General features: G+C 39.0%; 1 protein-coding gene across 4 annotated transcripts; it reads left to right on the forward strand.

Moving 5' to 3' along the window:
* The first annotated feature begins 206 nt into the window (after nucleotides 1-206).
* ppm1ba (protein phosphatase, Mg2+/Mn2+ dependent, 1Ba) lies at nucleotides 207-21,206 on the forward strand. Of its 4 annotated transcripts, XM_084947624.1 has the most exons (7): nucleotides 207-633; nucleotides 10,764-11,673; nucleotides 12,275-12,392; nucleotides 13,580-13,694; nucleotides 13,918-13,975; nucleotides 17,231-17,247; nucleotides 18,076-21,206. In XM_084947624.1, coding segments are annotated over exons 2-7 (1,191 nt in total). In that variant the 5' UTR covers nucleotides 207-633; nucleotides 10,764-10,791; the 3' UTR covers nucleotides 18,077-21,206. The 4 variants fall into 4 exon arrangements, with proteins under 4 accessions (XP_084803750.1, XP_084803746.1, XP_084803748.1 ...); XM_084947620.1 differs by lacking the exon at nucleotides 17,231-17,247; XM_084947622.1 differs by lacking the exon at nucleotides 17,231-17,247 and having other exon boundaries at nucleotides 207-347.
* Nucleotides 21,207-21,271: the final 65 nt, after the last annotated feature.

A 21,271-nucleotide genomic window follows, 5' to 3' on the forward strand; every position in this document is an offset into this window, starting at 1 on the left:
TATTTATGGCACGCAGGCACCTCTCTTCTGAAAACAGCATATGATCTGAGGAGAAATTATAAATCTCATAATCTCACCAAAGGCAAATAAAAGCTGGATTTTCACAGTTTATGTTTTTAGAGAAACAAATTGACTGGTACATTATCTGACCAATCGTATCTCAGCTTCGAATCAGTTTTTATCCAATCACAGAAGAGAGCGATAGTCTTGCCCCTCCCAAAAACTGGATGCTGAAAAAGAACGTCATCTACCTTTTTACATTTAGCTTTAGCAAAAATTAGCTAGGTGTTCAATCATAGATAAATCCTGCCGAACCAAGCGTATTTTCTTTTGAACCGACAGCCTAAGTAAGAGCGATATATTTGGCGCTCCCTGGTATTACAGTGCCAAACATGTATGTAAAAGCCTTACGTCGATGCAGAGACATGTTGAAAGGAGAACTGGTCGTGTGAAACGCTGGCTAGCTTACTCAAAGCTAACTGACGAACAGGGGCCGAGAAGCGAAAGTGGCTAATATTAAGGACTGCTAAGCCTATCACAACAAGGCTGGGTGTCTTAGCATTTCTACCGTGATCACGAGAAGAGGGGCTGATAGAGGGAGAGTGAGAGTGAGAGAGATTCCTTTCATACGCAGTAAGTGGTACTCGGAATGAGCAACGAATCTACACTGGCTAGCGACCCGCTAACGTGTAACGTTAGACAAACAGTTTGACAACTGTGAACTTCGCTAGCTGGTTAGCTAGTGAAGTTAGCTAACCAGAGTGGCCTCTGTTTTAGGTAACGAGAATCGAGAATTGGCTTGATTTTACTTCAGGATCTCAAAGTACCGTTATTTATATGTCTTTATTTGGACAGGGAGTACGATATTGTCGTTGACGCCGGTGTAGCCACACTTACTAACACGCCCAAGCTCCATTCAGGTGATTTTCACATTAATTGTCAATATTCAAATGGGTTATCAGCATCACTCTGCTGGCGGATTAATGATTATCATTCCAACGTTTGGGTCTATCCATGTGATCCGAGAAGGTTTGGTTTGTCTTTATTTGCTTGTGGCATGTGTCGACAGTTTTTCTCCACTAAAATTATTTTTTAATCTGATTCATGAATATTTGCAACAGGTGCGACTTACGTGGAACTAGTTTTAATGTGTAGCTTATTCTGGTTACTGCTTAGCATAAAGTTAGCTTTTGTTTTAGACGTCAACATATTGTTTACTAACAATGTACGTAGTAGAGTCTAGCTTTATTTAAAGCTTCTATTCCCATTTGCTCCCATGAAGCTCCAGTACAGGGATTAACTTGTTTTATTGCCTTGTTGTGGGTACTTTTATTGGGTTGTTGGTGTGTGTGGCAGTGTGTTTGTGTGACGGTGTATTCCAGAAATGGCAGCAGCATCAGTGGCATGTTTGTGTTGGCACCTTGATGTGAAATCCTGCAACAGCCATGCTCTTTTAGCCTATGACTGCACTGGGTGCATGGGCTTGTCCAAAGGCCTTTATCTATACCCATGTGGTTACGTTAGTGTGAACTGAAAGGGTTCACACGCAGATGCATGCTCAGATGTAGTGGCAAGCCTTGAATAACTGAGAGATTAATTTGTGTTTCTGCTTATGTCTCAGAACAGGGTAATAGTATTGGTTAAGATTCTTGAATCAGCTTGTGGGGTTATGTAAATGCTGTGCACGTGCTTTTATAATGTATCCCAAAGGAACTGAAAGTGGTTTTAGTGCATGCTTAAGTACTCCTATGTTTAAAGTCCCTCATCATTTTGCCACTTCTGAGAGTTGAGAAATGATGAGAAAACAGAGGTACATATATACAGTGCAATGCAAAAGTATTTGCTCCCTGTCTGATTTCTTAATTTTTTTAACCCATTTTTCACATTTACATGTTTCAGATCATGAGACAAATTTTAATATTAGACAAAGCTAACCTGAGGAAATATATAATGTTGAATCAAGAAACCACTTAAATAGAACCTGTCTGACAAAGTGAAGTAGGCTAAAAGAGCTCAAAAGGCAACACATCATGGTACGATCTAAAGAAACTCAAGAACAGCAGAAAAACAAAGTCCCTGGCATCTGTCAGTCTGGAAAGTGCTTCGAAGCCCTTTCTAAAACTTTGGGAACCTAGCAGACCACGGTGAGAGCCATTATCCACAAATGGAGAAAACTTTAAACAGTGGTGAAGATTCTCAGGGGCTTTCGACCAAAATTACTCCAAGTGCACATCAGTTACTCATCAAGGAGGTCACAAAATAACCCAGAACAGAATTGCAGCACACTCTGTAAAGTCAGAGATCATGATTCAACAATAAGCAAGCGACTTCTGTGGTGGTTTGTTGCTTCAGGATTTGGACAATGATCCAAAACACACCAGCAAGTCCACCTCTGAACGTCTCAAAAAAACCAAAGAGAAAATATAGGTTTTGATGTCGCCTAGCCAAAGCCCAGACTTGAATCCCTCTGGTGTCGCTGAATTAAAACAATTCTGCAAAGAAGAGTGGGACAAAATTCCTCCACAGAAAAAGCCTCATTGCCAGTTATTGCTGCCAATGCTGGCACAACCAGCTAATAGGTTTAGGGGGCAATTACTTTCACACATAGGGTCAGGTAGGTCTCAGTATTTTTTTTTTCCTTAATAAATTGAATCATCATTGTATTTAACCAGGTTATCTTTGTCTAATATTATAAGTTTGATGATCTGAAACGTGTTACAAAAATGGAAAAAAAAAAAAAAATCAGGAAGGGGGGGGGGCACTTTTTCACAGCACAGTATATTGCAGAGAAAGCACCTGCAGTCCAGTATGACATGACACGTGTACTTTCAACCTCTTTGGTCTGGACAGACATCCCCATCATCTGTTCAAAGGACACTTGTTCCAGGAAATTGACAGCTTCAAAGATGAGTCAGCAAAGAGAGGGGAGATCTGTTTGTTTCACTTGTCAAATTTGTTTAAAAAAAGAAAAATCAGAAACTTTTTTTGAGGTAAAGTTGTTTTAATCTTTTTAATCATAACTGAGAACAGTGTGTTATACCAGCTGTTCACTGCCTTCTTTATAAAATCATCAAATGTGGATGTGGCTAATGGGTACTAGCAAAAAGATGATTCATGGCTAAAAGTCAATATAAGCACATTAGTAGAAACTGAGCATTTACATGCCTGTATGTTGTGGATTTTCTCTTCAGAGATGGACTCAATTGTAGAGTTAAACTATAACAGTCACAGCTCAGTTTGTTTTGGGTTTTTTTTTTTTTTTTTTTTTAAATATTGACTAGCTGCATGTGTTTTTTATAATTTGTTTTTGGTATTGTGATCTAAGGTGGTCATAGCTTTCTTAGTTAAACTATGATGCCTTAAGCTTCAACTATTTGCCATTGCCATCTTGATATTTTGGTAAATCTGACAGTGACAGACATTTAACAACTTATCAGTCACAAGTTGTTGGCATACGCCGAATAATCGTCCTTTCCAAACATGAGCATAATTTGCAAAAGTTCAATTCATGATGCCCTGGAACTACTGTCAGTCTTCAGAATGGATTTTACTTAGTTCATACAACAGCAGAGCTGTTGGGCTCTGCTATGGGGTTATAGCAAATTTCTCCAGGTAGAGGATAGGAATATAAATCTGAACACAAATAAGATTTAAAAAGAAAAGTGAATACTTTGGGAAAGAAATATGACCAATGGTTACTTTTGAGGTGGTAATGCAGCCATGTCAGTTCATAAGAATAAATCAACAGCACTAAGGTGTTTCCTTTATTGAGTTAGCTTTGAAGTTGATGACTTCCATGCTCCCTTTAAATATGTTGCATTACAGTATAGTTGTTGGGTTAACTTTTTGTTTCCTAACTCCACTACTTTAGTTGTGTCCAACTAAAGAAAGGGTGCAGCAGTGGGATATTGTCATGGGCTAATATCCCATTCAGGCTTTTACTTTTTACCTTAATTTCCCCTTATCAGCTCCTCAGCATGGTACAGCACCTCTACAGCAAGCTACACTGCTACCACGCTGCATTTCCTATCAGTCTAATATTATCATCATGTCTTTTTCCCCACACAAAATAACAGTACAGTAGTTTAGTTAGGTGATGCTGACTTCTAAAGGTAGATTGGCCATCATATCACACACTGTACCTTTCATGTCATCGAGTCAGGAGAGAGAGCTGTAAGACATTAGTAATAGTTCACTGTGTTAAGCCTGTGGTCTGCATTTGACGAGCTAATCTCACCCTGCGTGGATCCTGTCAGCAGCTGACTGTTAAATTGAGTTAACTTGTTAAAGCTATCCTGAAGCTGAGTGGTGGTTTTTCTGGGGCACCTCAAACAGAAACCAGTGGGGGAAAAAATATTTTGGCCTAGTAAATCAGAGCAAATCCCGCCTCTGCTTTTTGCTCACCTTCATAGACTACATAAATGTTCAGATAGACATACATGTGGCAGTTCATGTGCAGTCACGTCTGGCCACTACCACTGTTGCTGTGACAACCACTCAGCTGCCACTCCAAGCTGGGTAGCCATGGACACATCAGACTTTGGGTGACATCAGTCTGTGGTGTACAAATTACCTATGCTGATATTTATTTTTAATGAACACCAGTGGCCTGGGGAATTGACAACTGCCAAAGATTTTGGCTTTTAACCAAACGGCAATTATCAGGACTGTAATAAAATATTTTTAATTAATTAAAAACAATTTTTTTTTAAGTGGTTCAAACTTGACTGTGTATCATATGCCAAAAAAGTCTATTTTTTGGCATATGATACACATTCAAGTTTAAACCGACTCTGCTTTACCTGTGTAAGCAGTCAAATGTTAAAGGCCCACTTTGAGCCAGGTATGGTACACGTGATGTGTATGTAGTTGCAGCATAGGTGAGAGCAAATAATGTTATTTGGTGATTGTGGAAATTGCTTTGATATCTGCTCAGTATTGTGTGTGACCGCATTTGTCGTCAAGGTAATAATTCAAGTGTTCTGGACTACTGATGCTTTTCCTCCCTTTGATATGTGATCAGTGACCAAGTGTGTTTGTCTGTCATGCACCTGTTGAATATCATCTAAATTTTGGAAGTCACATCAAACGCTTTGATAACAAACCATTGGCAAAGTAAAGAGGGACAAACTTGGATAAGCATTATTTATGTCTTAAAGATCAGAAGATAAAAAAAGAATTCTTTTAAAAAAGGATTCTTTATAAAAATTAAAAACAGATTAGACTCCTTTCAATCATTATAGAAAGCAGAAGTTTGAAGGAAAAAAAAAAAGTATTTTCTTAATTTCAAAAGTTTATCCACTGGTTACATCATACATAATTTAAAAAACCCAAACCCTTGATCATTACAAAGAAGGGATCTTGTGGTTGTTTTACTCTGGGGTGTACTTTGCTGGCTTCTTATGGGTATGCTTTAGGGTTGGGCGATTGGACGAATATATTGACTATTGACAATAGGCTGAGCCTATCATTGATAGTTTTTACAAGGGCCATTTATTTATTTATTTGACCATGAGAAAGTTTGCTAATAATGGTGGAGCATAATAGAAGCAGTCAACAGAAAAAAAAAAAATGATAGCGCTGTTTTAACAGCACCCTCTTTCATCTGCGAGCAAATGCACCCTCTTCAGAGTTTGCCCAAATGCTTGTTGATAAAGCTACAGAAGCTGGTGATAGCCTAGCATATTTAACTGGATGGTGGACACGTACATGCTCATGCAAGTTAGTCGTGTTTGAGTACTTTGCTCACACTATATGTCTGCACAAGTGGTACACTGCTTTGATTACATCCTTATGTTTACCTCTTTCATCTGGTTTAAAGAAAGCCAAAGAAATCCCAAATTGGTGACTTTTATTTATTTATTTATTTTTTAGTGCTGTCAGCATTAACACGCTGTCATCACGACTAACGCGATTAACAATGAACCCATCTGGAGCGTAAACTGAGTCAAAATCCCTGAAATGTCTCTGTCAACACATTTCGGCAGTTTGTCCAAATTTTGTTCATTCTGCGCTCCAGATGGGTTGAGAGCGTTAAAATCATGATGACCGTGGTTAACCCGCGTTAATGCTGACAGTTTTTAGTCAGTTTGTCTATGTTTGGACTTCTTCTGTATTGTAAAAGCGCAAATCAGTCCGTGCATGATTGCATTGCCCCGCCCATAAAAAAGTCTGCCCATGCGCGAATACATCACCCATCGGCGGAAATTTTGCAAACACTGCCATATATATCTTGCCAACTAATTTCACCTTGTATCAGCCAGCAGCCACTTGCAGTTGGTTGGGGAATATGTGTTTTTGAGATGTTACAGGCAAATTTCTAGGACAGTAGGACTGGTGCTTTAGCTATAAAAATTAAATGAGATGCACCTGCCAGTGCACAGCTCAAACTGTTACTTGATTGTAGTGCTGTCACAATTGCTCAAAAATCACATTTGCTTATTATACATTCATTAATTCCAAAACAATTCCCAAAGAACCAAACTATTTGACTGTGCGCTACTTTGACACACAGTAGTAGAGCAGGGCGATATGACCAAAAATATTTATCACGATATACATTTGAAAATTTGCGATAACGATATAATTGACGATATAATTGACACTAGACAAAATGCTTTACAACACCACAACTTTATTAGTGCAAAAAACCCCATCAATGTATTTTCACTTAAACAAGCAGCTGTTTTTTATGTGCATTAAAGTTATATAAAAATATAACAGTGCAAATTCCTTGCTGACAGTTTAACCAAAAGGCATTTCCAGTGGAAATTGGCCGACATAGCCTCAGCATAACCATGTTTAATATCCACAAAACTTAAAAAGAGGTTATACACACACAATACGGTAATATTATGTTGAAGCACAGTACGTATCACTCCGCGAGGCTCCTGCCTACGATAGCCGTAATGCTCCGACAATCCATCAAGCGGTGGGGGTTCGTAGCTTAGCAAAGTCGTACTAAAACATGTGACAGATTTTCCAGCGCCATATACGACATAAAATCGTTTCGAGGTCAGTAAACACAACCAGAATTCATACATAAGGCACACGGGATTATAAGGGGCACTGTCGATTTTCAGAAAAATCAAAGGATTGATTTTAAGTGTGCCGCATTTTCCAAACAACACGGTAATAACGACGGCCCGCTAGCATGCTCTACCAAAAATAGTGTTTCTTTGTGTATCTGACGGACGAAAGCCAAACCAGTTCCACACCACTGAAGTTGCAGCATTTTTACAAACCAATTCTGGTTCATCCGTTTCATTTAACGATCCGCTTTCGCTCTTGTCATTCTGCGTCGCCGCCATGTGCGTATGTAAACATAGGCACTGCGCATGCGTGTTTTACCCATATTCTATCGCGATATTTCATTTTCCTATCGTTGCCCAAAATTACACTGGTATTACCGTGAACGGTATGATATAGCCCAGCCCTACACAGTAGGGCTGTTCAATTAATCAAATGTTAATTTCAAGTACAGTTTTGGCTTCCAGCAGTTAAACAGCATAATATAGATAAAGTGTGATGTGTGAGTGAGGTGCATGCTGTCAGCCTGGCAGTGTAGCGTGATATTAGTTGTCTTTGAAGCCTTTCTGTTCTTTTAGTTAGGTGGGGGAAAGATGAGTACACAAGGCGGTCTAAATGCTTCATATGTAGATGAGGGTGACTCACTCACTGAGTCCCCTTCATCTATGTCTAGTTAGCATTCATACGTGTCATTTTGTTGATGAAATCTGTGTTTTTAGATTTGACTTTAAATCATAAGTTAATAGCAAATAGTGGGCACTTATCTATTTTTATTTTTTGAGAGGAACCTTTTAGCTCTGTCCACATGTACATTAACAGACACCATCCTTTGAGTATGCCTGCAACTTACTTGTAAGTAGCACTTATTGATATTTTCAGATATAAGGTATGGGTTATTGTGCAATTTCCGTGGCTAAGATTCCATTAAGCAGTGTGACAATCAATAAGACTGTAAAAGTTAATGTTCTCACATTGCATAACCAATAAACAGACTGGATAGAGAATTTCTCTCTGCTATCCAGCAGCGTAATGCTGCTGTGCATTTAGCTAATGCAGGTGCAGTTATTGATAGATAACGCATCCTCTTGAACACTCTGTGAAGTTTGTTAATGCTTTTTGAAGGCAGTTCTGGCTACCCAGAGAAGCTTTTAAACTTTCTTCTGTCTCTTTAAGGATAAATCTAAGTAGCTGCTATTTGTGGATGTGATGTGCATTGATCACCAATAAGAAATAAGAAACAGTTGATATGTTCCTTAAGCCTTACATAGAAAGTATAAGAAACACAGGAAGAAAATTTCCAGCAACCGAAAAGTTAAATATTCTCCTTAAATATCTGTGGGGATATTTGTAGTCTTTGTGTTTTCAGAATATGCCAAAGCCATGTGAGATTTGTAAGCTGTTTAATTTGGCTAAATAACTTTTTTTTCATATCACCCAGCACTAGTTAGAAGAGGAGATGATGGCTGTAAAGCAGTCAAAGATGGGTAGATACCAAAGAAATGGTAACATTTCAAAATCATGAATATATTGCAAGAGAACACTATTTGTCCTCTCCTAGTTATATTATGCAAATCTTTATATATTCCTTCACGATTTCTACAACCTTTCCTAATATCATTAGTAATCATGAAGATTGAAACTTTAATATTGTCCAGTTAGTTTTTCTCAAAAATTAATGGTTGGTATGACCGGCAGTTATCCGTTAAGGTCTTTCTAATACAAATCTCTCATGGATGGTTTGGAATGAGTCCGTCTGTATTTATCATGTATTGATTAGAGCAGGGCGATATGACCAAAAATATACCGTTATCGCAAATTTTCAAATGTATATCGTGATAAATAACTGACGATATAATTGACACTAGACAAAATACTTTACAACTCCACAACTTTGATGGTTTTTTTTTTGCACTAATAATGTATTTTCACTTAAACAAGCAGCTGTTTTTTATGTGCATTAAAGTTATATAAAAATTTAACAGTGCAAATGCAAATTCCTTGCTGACAGTTTAACCAAAAGGCATTTCCAGTGGAAATTGGCCGACATATCCTCAGCATAACCATGTATAATATCCACAAAACTTAAAAAGAGGTTATACACACACAATACGGTAATATTATGTTGAAGCACAGTACGTATCACTCCGCGAGGCTCCTGCCTACAATAGCCGTAATGCTCCGACAATCCATCAAGCGGTGTGGGTTCGTAGCTTAGCAAAGTCGTACTAAAACATTTGACAGATTTTCGAGCGCCGTGTACCACATAAAATCGTTTCGAGGTCAGTAAACAAAACCAGAATTCATATATAAGGCACACGGGATTATAAGGGGCACTGTCGATTTTCAGAAAAATCAAAGGATTGATTTTAAGTGTGCCGTATTTTCCAAAAAACATGGTAATAATGACAATCCGCTAGCATGCTCTACCAAAAATAGTGCTTTGTTGTGTGTCTGATGGACGAAAGCTAAACCAGTTCCACACCACTGAAGTTGCAGCATTTTTACAAACCAATTCTGGTTCATCCGTTTCATTCAACGAACCGCTTTCGCCCTTCTCATTCTCGGTCGCCGCCATGCTTTTTCCGCCATGTGCGTATGAAAACAAAGGCACTGCGCATGCGTGTTTTACCCATATTCTATCGCGATATTTCATTTTCTTATCGTTGCCCAACATTATACCGGTATTACCGTGAACGGTATGATATGGCCCAGCCCTAGTATTGATGCTGATAAGGGTTGTCACCATACTGGAATTTCAAAACTTGATACCGATACTCCGTACTGTTTTTGATACTCAAGGGAAAATGTAATTTCATTTGAAATGGTGATGGTAAAATGCAGGTAATATAACCGGGTACAACACAATACCTCACACATCTAAATAATTTAGTAGAAGGAAAAACGGTTTGCTAAAGCTAAAACATGGTATGATTTATGATCAAAAAATTTCATTGCTGTAAAAGATCTAACCACTCACTACCTGCATTTTAAAACTGACCACACAGCTGGCTAAAACAAAAAGGAAATGAACACATTTTAATAAATTGTTGTAAAAGTAGAAAAGTTACTTTATTAATGATAACAGGGGGCTAATGTGGCTGTTGGGTAATTGCTAATGGTTAAACAAACGGCTAATTTTAAAATCTGTGCCAGTCAGGTTAATGTTTTTTACTCTTTAATACTGTATTGGAACTTTACTGACCCCTTTAAATTCCTAAAGTGTTGCTCAGTGTTATGAATGTTATGTTAATGAGGTGAGGAGGTGCGTGTATGTCTGCGTGCAGCAGTGCTGTGTGAAGGTATGCATCTGCTGGACGAGGCAACAAAGTCACTGTTTGTATCAGTGTTATTCCAAATGAGTATCTAATTCAAAATTAATTTTAGTGTGAATTAATATCTGAGTATCAAGTATTTTTTATTTTTTTTTGACTACCCAAATGCTGTTGTATATAAACTGAATGCAGCATCAGCAAGCAACTTTCACACAATGCTACTATAAATCTAGTAGAGATTGAGAACACATTATGAATAGTGATAAGTTATGTGCTTTACTTGAAACAGCATTTTCTGCACTTTTCCTGAAATCTACCAAACACAGTCTTGGCAGTGAATAATTAAGACTCTGTATTGTAATCTACCAGCATAGTAGAAACATAATTAACTGTTCAGTACTGATTCATTGTCTGATTTTCTTTCTCTGTCCCTTGTTTATTTTTGTTTTTCCTCTCCAACAGCTAGCAGTGGGTCTCTCAGGGCAGAGCCATGGGTGCGTTCCTGGACAAGCCCAAAACAGAGAAGTACAACTCGCATGGCGAGGGCAATGGCCTGCGCTATGGGCTAAGCTCCATGCAGGGCTGGCGGGTGGAGATGGAGGATGCTCATACAGCTGTGTTGGGCCTTCCAGCCCTTGGTATGACTGACTGGTCCTTTTTTGCTGTGTACGATGGCCACGCAGGCTCTAAAGTTGCCAATTACTGCTCCAAGCACCTTCTTGAGCACATAATCACCGCTAGCTTAGGGGCTGGAAACACACAAGGCTCTCAGTCTGGATCAGACGGCTCCAACGCTTCAGTACCAGTTCCGCCTGCAGTGGAGGCTGTGAAAGCCGGCATCCGGACAGGCTTCCTGAAAATAGATGAGCACATGCGCAGCTTCTCCGACCTTCGAAATGGCATGGACCGCAGTGGCTCTACGGCAGTGGGAATTCTTCTGTCACCTGATCATTTCTTCTTCATTAACTGTGGGGATTCTCGAGCAGTTCTCTACCGCAATTCACAGGTGTGCTTCTCCACACTTGACCACAAGCCTTGCAACCCACGTGAGAGAGAGCGCATCCAGAATGCTGGCGGTTCAGTGATGATTCAAAGGGTTAATGGGTCACTGGCTGTATCAAGGGCCTTGGGGGACTATGATTACAAGTGTGTGGATGGTAAGGGTCCCACAGAGCAGCTGGTTAGTCCTGAACCAGAGGTGTTTGTGATGGTTCGGGCACCAGAACAGGATCAGTTTGTGATTTTAGCGTGTGATGGAATCTGGGACGTTATGTCCAATGAGGAGTTGTGCGAGTTTGTGAAATCGAGGCTTGAGATCTGTGATGATCTGGAGAAAGTCTGCAATGAAGTGGTGGATACCTGTCTGCACAAGGTATGTACTTATTTGTTTTGGAGTTTATCATTTGTATATTTTGCTGTGACATCCTCTGCTTTCTTTTGACCTATGGAGACGTACATGTGTAGAAAATTTTGTCAGCAAGATGTCCATTTGAATTTCCTGCCACAGAAGAACACTATATGATGAAGAAAGTTTTAGAGAATGTGTTTTGTTGTTGAACAAGAGCTATTTGTAGCTGCTTTAATGGCTCAGTAAACTTTCTCTTACTAAAAAAAGGAGACAGAGAAATTGTTTTGGCAGTCTTGAAAACAGGACAAAGTAAAAATGAAAAGAATGAAGTACAGAGCTTTGAAGTACAAAATGCTTGAAAGATGGCTTCAAGTCTTGCAGGTTACTCCTTAATCCTGACCAGCAGCTGTTATCTGCTTGAATTCAATAGATAATAGAGGGGGAAATGCATTTTATTGCTTATTTACTGTATGTTTTTGATACCATCATGTTCTACTTGGCTCTGAGTTACAGTGCAGGTTATTCAGTCACTTATTCCCTATGAAAAATGTAAGCTATACAACATCTTCTCTTAACCTGCTCTTTCTTCTCTTTCTTTATTCGTCTGTCCTTTGGTCCGTTTTAGGGGAGTCGGGATAACATGAGTGTTGTGATAGTGTGTTTGCCCAATGCTCCCAAAGTATCGGAGGAAGCTGTGAGGAAAGACACTGAGCTCAACAGTTACCTGGAGTCTCGAGTTGAAGGTGAGAGTGGCTGAATGGAGAAAAATAATGTTTATGTATTTATTGTCTTTGTGTGAATGAATTCTACACATAAAATAGGGTATTCAGGGGAAAAAATGGGCAGCTGGGGATTTATTGATAACCTTCCTTTATAAGTTTTTTCCCCCATATTTAGACCCATCTTATTTCTACTGAAAATGTGCATCATATCTGTATATTCCCTCGATTGACTTTGCTACTTGCTATTGTCTAACCTCCAGCCAAATTTGCTCAGGCTCACAGCAGAAGAATGACACCATCATGACCTCCTTTTCCACTTCAGCGAGCATCTCCCCTCTTTATTCCCTCTCCGCTCCTCTCCTCCCTTCCTTCACTCAAACATTCACTGTCTTGTTGGAATGAATTTCCTTCTCCTTTCCTGTACTCTTTGCCCATTTCTTCTTTCTAATTTCAACCCATATTTTTTTTTTTGTCTCTGGGAGCACAAGACCCTTTGAACACAGAGCAGCCTTTCTGGTCAGCTCTCTTCGTTCGCTATGTGCTGTTTGAGATGCCGGTCACTTAAGAAATACATTTTTTTTTTTAGCTCTGAGGAATAACTTAAAATGAATCCTTAAAGTTTTTGTTTTACCTGTCTGATACCAGTGTCATCTTGAAATAAAATTAAAAAAAAATATAAGGCCTTAAAATCAACTGTAAGACTCTGAAATTGAGATTAAAAGACAGGTAATTATTTCATGTGATAAAGTAAGTTCATGTTGGCTGAAAAGCACTCTAAAATGGGTCAAAATCATTCCACTTTTGAAGGTACAGTTCAGAAGTTCAAACAGTGTTTATGTAAAGCAGGCTAGATGCTTGGCTTAGGGTACTGTCTAATACTGGAAGACAGGAGAGAGGGAATAGAACAAAACAGAGAGGGAGGAATTCTCTGGCGGAACATTATCTTGGCCTTATGCCACTCCCAACTCAGTTGCAGGCCTCTTTCTGTCACCATCTTTCTCCCTCTCCTCGTCTCAGAAATACACTGGCTTCCACAAATTGACTTGTATGTTTTCCATCTTCACTTCCTTTCTCCTCATTTGTCACAATTTTGGTCTCTGTCCTTCTGCTGCTCTGCTCTCCCTCCTCTGTCTTTGCACAGATGTTCATGGCTATCATCAGCTCTTTTAATACCGACTTGTGTAACAACATGTCTGGTGCTGTTTTAGAGATGCTGTCTCGACCAGGGGAGGAGGGGTTTCCGGATCTGGTAACAGTGATGAGAAACCTGTCCACTGACAGCGGCATGCCCCCTCTGCCACCAGGGGGTGGTCTTGCCAGCAAGTAAGCACCATTTGACATTGATTAAAATGTATGATTAAAATATGAAAGTGTTAAACATCTGTAATACTTCATTATGTGCTCAGACAATGATAATTATAGAAATGTTACAACAGTTTTAACAGCTACACCTTTACTCCACTTAGTCTTCCACTGTCTTGTAGCTTTGATTGATGGCTCCAACCAGTACCTTATGAAGTTTTTTGTATCTGTGTTCCACTTGCAGACGCAGTGTTATTGAAGCAGTATACAACCGTCTGAACCCATACAGGGAGGAGGATGGAGTAAGTATCAGTATATAGAAACATAGGTGCTTTGTCTTTGACCATTTAGACATAAAATACTAAAAATGTTGAGGGCACATGGCAAATTTGAGATTTCAACTGTCTTATGTCTCAAGTTTCTTTAACGTATGACTTTAAATGCACTTAGTTGGCTGTAGTTGTACATTTAAATTAACAGTTGATCAGCTAATTATGTAGTCACAGAGTATGTGTGTACGCTCTGTGTAGCATATTCCCATGAAATACCAGTGGGAGATCTTCTTTTGTTAATCTTATGTTGATTCATCTTATGTGGTGGCCTAAGCTGGTGATTTATAGACAAAGTATAAAATTACTGACTTAAGATGTGGCTTTGAGCCCATCCCCTTTGAGTTATGTTAAATGCTGTTTTTCTCTACGCATGGTGCAAGATGATACAGCTTTGTCAGGAAATGTTTGAGTGGAACTATGAAGTTGCAAGTGAAGACATTCATTTTCAGGTTATCTGCTTCAAATAGGCTCTTTTTAATGGTTTATTTTATTTGCCTCCACCGCTTGGAGCTTTCTTTATCCTAACAGAAAAGTGTATGAAGACACTTTAGTTAGGCTTTTAAGTGGAGTTATCTGACACTGGTATCAGAAGTTTTCCCATGTTTGAGCATGAGAATGTGATATGTATGCTTCTAAATTTACTTTGCTGCTGAATGGTAGATGTTGCAAATTGTTTAAATTTGCCAATAAGAACACAGGCATTCATGCTCTTATACTGACACCCATTCACATACTGAATGAGGTAGTAAATCTACAATAAAATAACAGCAGATAAAGGCAAATACTAACAGCAAATAGAAGAGAAGAACATCGACCATTTAAAGCTTTCAAGTTTAATGTTTAATAAAAGGGTTTCCCCTGTAAGCCTGGTTTTCAAATGTTGTAGTGGTTGTAAGTGACAGTGACAGGAGATACTGTGCAGTGACTTTGAAAGTGCTGTTTAACTCATTACATTACCTTCTGCTTTTCTACTGGCGGACGTTTTCCACTTTAGTCAGCATTTTAAAATTTGTGTCCTCATATTCGCCGTTGACATATGTAGACACTGTTTTATACAGCATGTGAATAAAAGATGGAATCCAAAATTATGTCCCAAGGAAAGTAATGACTTATTTTTATTTGCCAGTAAAGACAGACACCCTTTGTTACTGTGATTTTTTTTTTTTTTTTTTTTTTTTTCTACAACCATTGACTGTATATGAAAGATAGCAATGGATATTTTAGTTTCAAACTTTGCATTTTAAATTCTTCAGTGTAAGCATTTTGGCTACCACAACTTTGGTGTTGGAGGCAGAAGTGACCTTATTTGGACAATAAGGGTGTGTACTAAGCTAGCAACTGGCAAACTTAGTTGACAGTTTGTAGACTGCACTGGTGCAATACACACTCTACTGCTAATTAGTGCTAAATAGTAGACTAATAAAATACTAGGGTATGAGTAAACAACACTGAAGGACAAACACACGGGTTGTATTACACAAGCTGTGTTATTTGTCAGATAATAAAGGCACAAGCAGCACACACAGGCTGTTCAATTTATTGACTAAACTTAGTGACTGATTTAGATTCTGTTTGTGGAATTCTGACAGGGGATGGTAGCTAAGATGGCTATTTTCATACCCTAAATAAACTGAGGGGCTGTATGAAGCACCAGTGTAAGAAAAATAAAGATTGTTTTGAACTGTGAACCATGCAAAGCTGAAATGAACATAATGGGTCCAGTTCACTTGAGGTGGATTGCATAAATAAGCTTTTCACTAATGTTTATTGGAAAGTTTAAAAAAATGTCCTGGTGTTCTTTTCTAACTCTTGATGCAGCTTCATGTTCTTTGAGGTAATGGATAGTGTGTTATTGACTGAGGGTGCCAAGGCACTTGTTGAGCCAGGTTTTTAACCTGCATTTATATTTGCAGGTTACAACACATAAGCTCATTATAACCATAGAGTAGGAAAAACAATCAGTTTATATAAACAGTATTTTTATTGTTGTCCTCTTTCAAATATAGGCCTGTTTCTCTATTTCTATTATTATTATTATTATTATTATTGAGGTAAACTGTTTGAGTGCTTATGAAATGTTTGCACTCCAACAAGTTTTGTCCAAGGGTTCCGTGTTTTCTACAGAGATGGAAAATATGGAATTTTAAATCTTTGATTTTGCAGCTGTTGTTACCTGCCTGCATGTTTCACACAAACATGTTCTTTGACAATCACGACATGAAAAAAGGGGATACATAAAGAAGTTAACTGCACAATTAACTGATTTCTTTTTCTTTTTTTGTGGACCCATTTATTTTATTTTATAAAGAGAGAAATGTTTGATTGTTTTCACTATTTACTTGCCACTTAATTACTTTTGGTGTAGTACGAATGGCCATTGGGGGGGGGGGTCTGTTAAATTTATGAAAATATAGTTAAAAGTCCAAAATGTATGTCTTCCTTCACATTTATCATAGCCGTCCAGTGGGCCGGATTGGAGTCTGTGTCGGTGCAATTTTGGCCCCTGGGCCTTATGTTTGAGACCCCTGTTGCAGTAAATGGCTTACAGTATTGCATGTGTGAACTTGTAAATGTTTATAAAGGATTGATAAATTTTGTGTCTGTGAGAGAATCTCACACTGAGATTGAGGCCACTATTGTATTGTTTAGAATGAATAAGCACTGCAGTGTCCTTAAAGAGCTCTACCTGCATATAAGGGGTCTTGTGTGGTGTGGGTGGGTGTGTGTGTCCTGTTAGCTGGATGTGATATTTGCCTCATGGTGTTGTCTTGGATTTTCTGTAATGAGTTAGAGGTACTGTGATTGTTTGCTTTGTGTACACATAATCATGGAAAAGAAATGCACACATGAAACGGATATTGGCGCCCCCTTAAAACCATAGTGGGTAGGTTCTGTGTGTGACTGTACACTGTAACAAAAAGTTTTGAGCGCTACCACCTGCTAGGTGTTAGGAGAAAGAAACAAGGCTGCTTGTCATAACATTGTCAAATAGAGCCATCCTAGTTTAACCTCGGCAGGTTTCTTTGTCTACATTAAGTGGCTAAGCCGTCCTACACAGCTGCTAGAAAGAAGCATGTCATAGTAGCTCAATTAGTGCTGGTTGCACCCTTCATTTAAACATATTTTGCACATGGTGTGTAGTAAGGTACGCACCTGTAGTCACATACACATTGACAAGGGATGTATCTATTGTCTAACTGTGTGTTCACCCTCTGATTAACGCAGCCCTCCTGTTTCATTTGGTAAGTGATCACATATATAACTGTTACACCCCCACCTCCCCCTTTTCCAACCCCTCATCTGCACACATGCATACAACCACACATGCACACATGTGTACAAACACACATTCTTACAGGCATGTAAGTGGTGACCTGCTACACAAATCCTCCCTGTCACACCTTCATCTGTCTCTACTCCCTGCTCTGATCTGCTGTCCTGCATGTGGAGCTCCATTTAGAGTTTAAGGCGTGTTCATGTGGACGTCTGCAGACATGATTGTCGAGGTCTGATGAGGATGAATGATAAAGGTGTTTCTAGTCCTGTCCGCCCCCCCCCTCTCACGTCACAGGCATACAAACACGCATGCACTGTTCCTACACGCATGCATCGCTGTCTCACTCAGTCTTTCAGCAGCTGCACGCAACTATACAACAGTCTGTTTCTGTGTCCCTCCTCGAAATAAGACGGAAGGCCTTGGAGTTGTTTTGTTGGAATATGTTAAAGAAAGACTCCAGAGACCGAGGTTGAAAACTGTTTACTGCCTCACGCTGCTGTTGTAACAGCATTGTAAATATATTGTGTTGTTTCTTTGTTGAGTTGTGTTGGTCATAAGGAAAACTGACCTTCAAGTCTGGGTTTGGGGGAATAAATCCTTGAGTTTTACTTTTAAAATGTTTTTAGTTTTTTTTTTTTGCTTTTTTTTTTTGCTTTTTATAAAAAGTGTCTTTTTTTTTTCTCCCCACCCTTCTCTCTTTCCTTTGTTTCCTGACCTTTCTCTTATTTCTTCTTCCTCTATTTTACTCTTCTTTGCTTTCCTGTTTTCTCCTCTCCCTCCTTTCCTTTTGCAGAGTGGAGCGGAATTGGAGTACCACTGGTAGCTGTCCAGCACAACTGCCTGATCGAAAATACAGGACCACTATTCCACATGAGATTACATTCATTGTCACTTTTTAATTTTTTCTGTAATTCATTTTCCCCCCCACACTGAGAATAACTGAAGCTGAAATCTTGGTTTTAATAGCACCTAATGTGGAGGACTGCAAAACTGTTTTTGTTCCTTTTTTTTTTTTTTTAAATAGACAAACTATGGGGGGGGCACTGCGTTCATGTTCCAACTCCAGAACTACATCTACAATATAAACACAGTGAGGAGGAGAGGCCAACAAGCACAGTTTCTCTTGCCCCTTGTTTTCCTTTTTTCCTTTTTTCTTTTTTTTTTTGTGGATTTGCAGAGACAGAGGTCACAGGTCTGAATCTTTTAGGGTTCTGTGGTGCCTTGCTTAGACCAGAGAGAGAGAGAGAGAGAGGGAGGGAGAGAAGGGAGGCCCTCATAACTCGCCAGCCAGCCACGACCAAAACCAACCACTTGTGGATTCATTGTAAACACTGAGAAGGCTTAAAGTGGTTTGTGGCATTATTTGTTTGGAAGTGTGAACTTTTTCTTGCACCTGACGGGGAGTTGATCGACCACACAAGCCTGCAACTCAACTACACACCTTAAGCTACACTGTCCAGTTCAGGATCTGGGCATTACTGGTACACAAACAGGAGCCAACTCTTCACTTATTAATGGACATGGCTCACTGGAGATCACCTTACAGAACTCACAGAAATGTAATAAAAATAACTAAATGAATCACTATCCAAAGACCTTGAGGTTAAACCCTCAAATTCAGGGTCTGAAAGCCTGAGAATCCACACCTGACGATAAGGGGAGCACTTACGTGAGAGACTTTCTGGCACCAAATCCCAGTTTGACTCCTGGATATTATGTCCAGACTTAAATGGGACGTGGACTGGTTTGCCCAGCTGCAACTACATTAAACTTGAGCGTGATAGCGACTCTTCTTGCATGTCTGCTTACTTTCTGTCTGCTCATCTCTTTCAGGATATTGTCACTTGATTTGTCACTCTTCCCTTCTGTCTGCCTTATTTTTTAATTTTTTGTTGTTTTAACTTCAGTTTCTCTGCCGCTTCATGAGGCAGAAGAGACTCAGCTCTCATTTTGCATTTGCAGACAATGCCAGAATCATAAGCTTTTGAGCCTGCTGTTGTTGAAGATATTATAGAAAGATAGAAACTGTATATGAAATTCATAAATATAAAAAATATATATAGAGAGATATCTATATAGACAGAAATATTTTGATTTGTTTGTTGTCCCTTAAATTCCCAGCCATGGTATTCATTGCGGCCTAATCTGGAAAAAAAAAAAAAAGAAGGGGTGGGGAAACACCCCCACCCAATAGCCCAACCCATGATGCTGCACGCACCGTTCCCACACAGCAGCGTTCCAAAGACAGGGTTTGGGGTAAAGGAATTCCAACCGCCCCCTCATCCTTAACACATGCGCACACACAATCCTGCTCATGCTACAGCTTGCCTTTTTCTATCTCTCTGATATCCTGTGTGTATATATATATTAAAAAAAAAAGAAGAAAAAACAAAAATACCTTTTTTTTTGGGTTTAGATTGTAAACATTTATTTACTTAAAAATATGCTTTTTTTTTGGTATACTTTTTTTTTTTTTTTTTTTTAATTACTATTGCTGTGGTTGTGTTACAAATGGATAAAGAAAACAACACGAGGAACCTGAAACATACCTTTTACAACATATTGGGAGACTTTGGTTTCGGCTATTCACTGTATGAAGTTGAAGGAGGGACACTGTAGGCAGAGGAGAATGGGTTCTACACTGAGGGTTAAATTCGCAGTCACTGAATTGGTGTTCTTTTTCTTTTTTTCCCTCTTTCCCCACAACCACCTTCATTGACTTTACCTTGAAGGCACAGGGCAGTTGCTGATTTAGGTTGGGTTTGAGTTTACCAGGAGTCTTTTGTGTTAACCTAAGCACTAAAAAATTGATGGAAGCTTTAGAGATGGATATTTGTCAGGAAAAAAACTCAAGTCTTTTACAGTGTGCACACACATGCATTGTCTGTGTGTGTGTGTGTGTAGTATTTAGATGGGGTTAAAATATGCTATAAATACAAACCTGTAACATACAGGTATATATATTCAATCATTTAATGGCAAATGTAATGTGCTTTCTGAAGTGGCAGTATTGGAAGAGAATAGACCTAACAGAGATTGCTGGCTGGTTAATGTTATAGTGGTACACTTGCTCTTGGTGCCATATGAAAAATAGGTACTTGAATGTGTAGTTCTTTTGCAGTTACAGTTGTTTTAATGCAATGGTATAACTTTTCTTTGTGGTGGAGGGAGTGGGAGGGGTGGTATCTCCTATTGGTGCATGTTTTGTGATTGAGGAAGGAGTGTAATTTGCGTGTGATATGCACTGGGTGGGCGGGTGGGTGATAATGTGGACAATGTTCAGTGTGGTGGAACACAATGTTGGAGAGGAAAGGCAGTGATAGAGGAACAACCTGTAGATGAACTGGAGCACAAATGAGGATATTAATTCACTTTTAGGTACTTAACGTACAAATTAGATTTCCCTTACTTTAAAACCCCCAAACCGCATGTTTCCCATCATTCCCATTGTGAACGTTGTCATATCTCAGATTCGCATACTTTTTAACATTGTGCAAGCTTTTACCACACTGAACATGGTCTTCAGTTAAGGTTTTTGTTTAAGCTATATCAGACACTGGGCTTGGAGAGAATTTAAGGGAGGGAAGGACAGAGAAACATTTATTTTTCTGAATGTAATTCTTCATTAGTCACACTGATTCCACTGCATGGACTGAATACAAGCAGCACTGCAGGTTCACATTCTCTCCTCATCGGTCATTTAATGGCAGAACAAGCTACCTTGGCTTCCTTTGTTTAAAAAAAAAAAAAATTAAAGAAAGTATATACTTGATCATTATTCTGATTGTGGAATATAATGTCAGAACTGATGTGGGAAGACATAAGATAAAGGAGTTTTTGAAAGTTTGGCAATGCCTGGATAATTTGACCCTGACTTGTTGCTATGATTTAACGTTCTGTTGAGTAAAGAGAATTTTACAAGCATTTGGTCTCCTGAACCTGTCAGTTATTTTTGGGCCGGGTTGAAGGTTTGCATTCCCTGTGGGCTT

This window comes from Perissodus microlepis, chromosome 13 (assembly GCF_051167445.1).
Source record: "Perissodus microlepis isolate ML-2025 ecotype Zambia chromosome 13, ASM5116744v1, whole genome shotgun sequence".
In the NCBI taxonomy this organism is placed as follows: domain Eukaryota; kingdom Metazoa; phylum Chordata; class Actinopteri; order Cichliformes; family Cichlidae; genus Perissodus; species Perissodus microlepis.

Bases quoted from the DNA above. Each gene is read 5' to 3' on its own strand.
- ppm1ba (XM_084947620.1), top strand. From the start codon at position 10,792: ATGGGTGCGTTCCTGGACAAGCCCAAAACAGAGAAGTACAACTCGCAT. The intron at 11,674-12,274 runs GTATGTACTTAT...GGTCCGTTTTAG, and splicing joins TGGATACCTGTCTGCACAAG to GGGAGTCGGGATAACATGAG. The intron at 13,976-18,075 runs GTAAGTATCAGT...TTCCTTTTGCAG, and splicing joins CATACAGGGAGGAGGATGGA to AGTGGAGCGGAATTGGAGTA.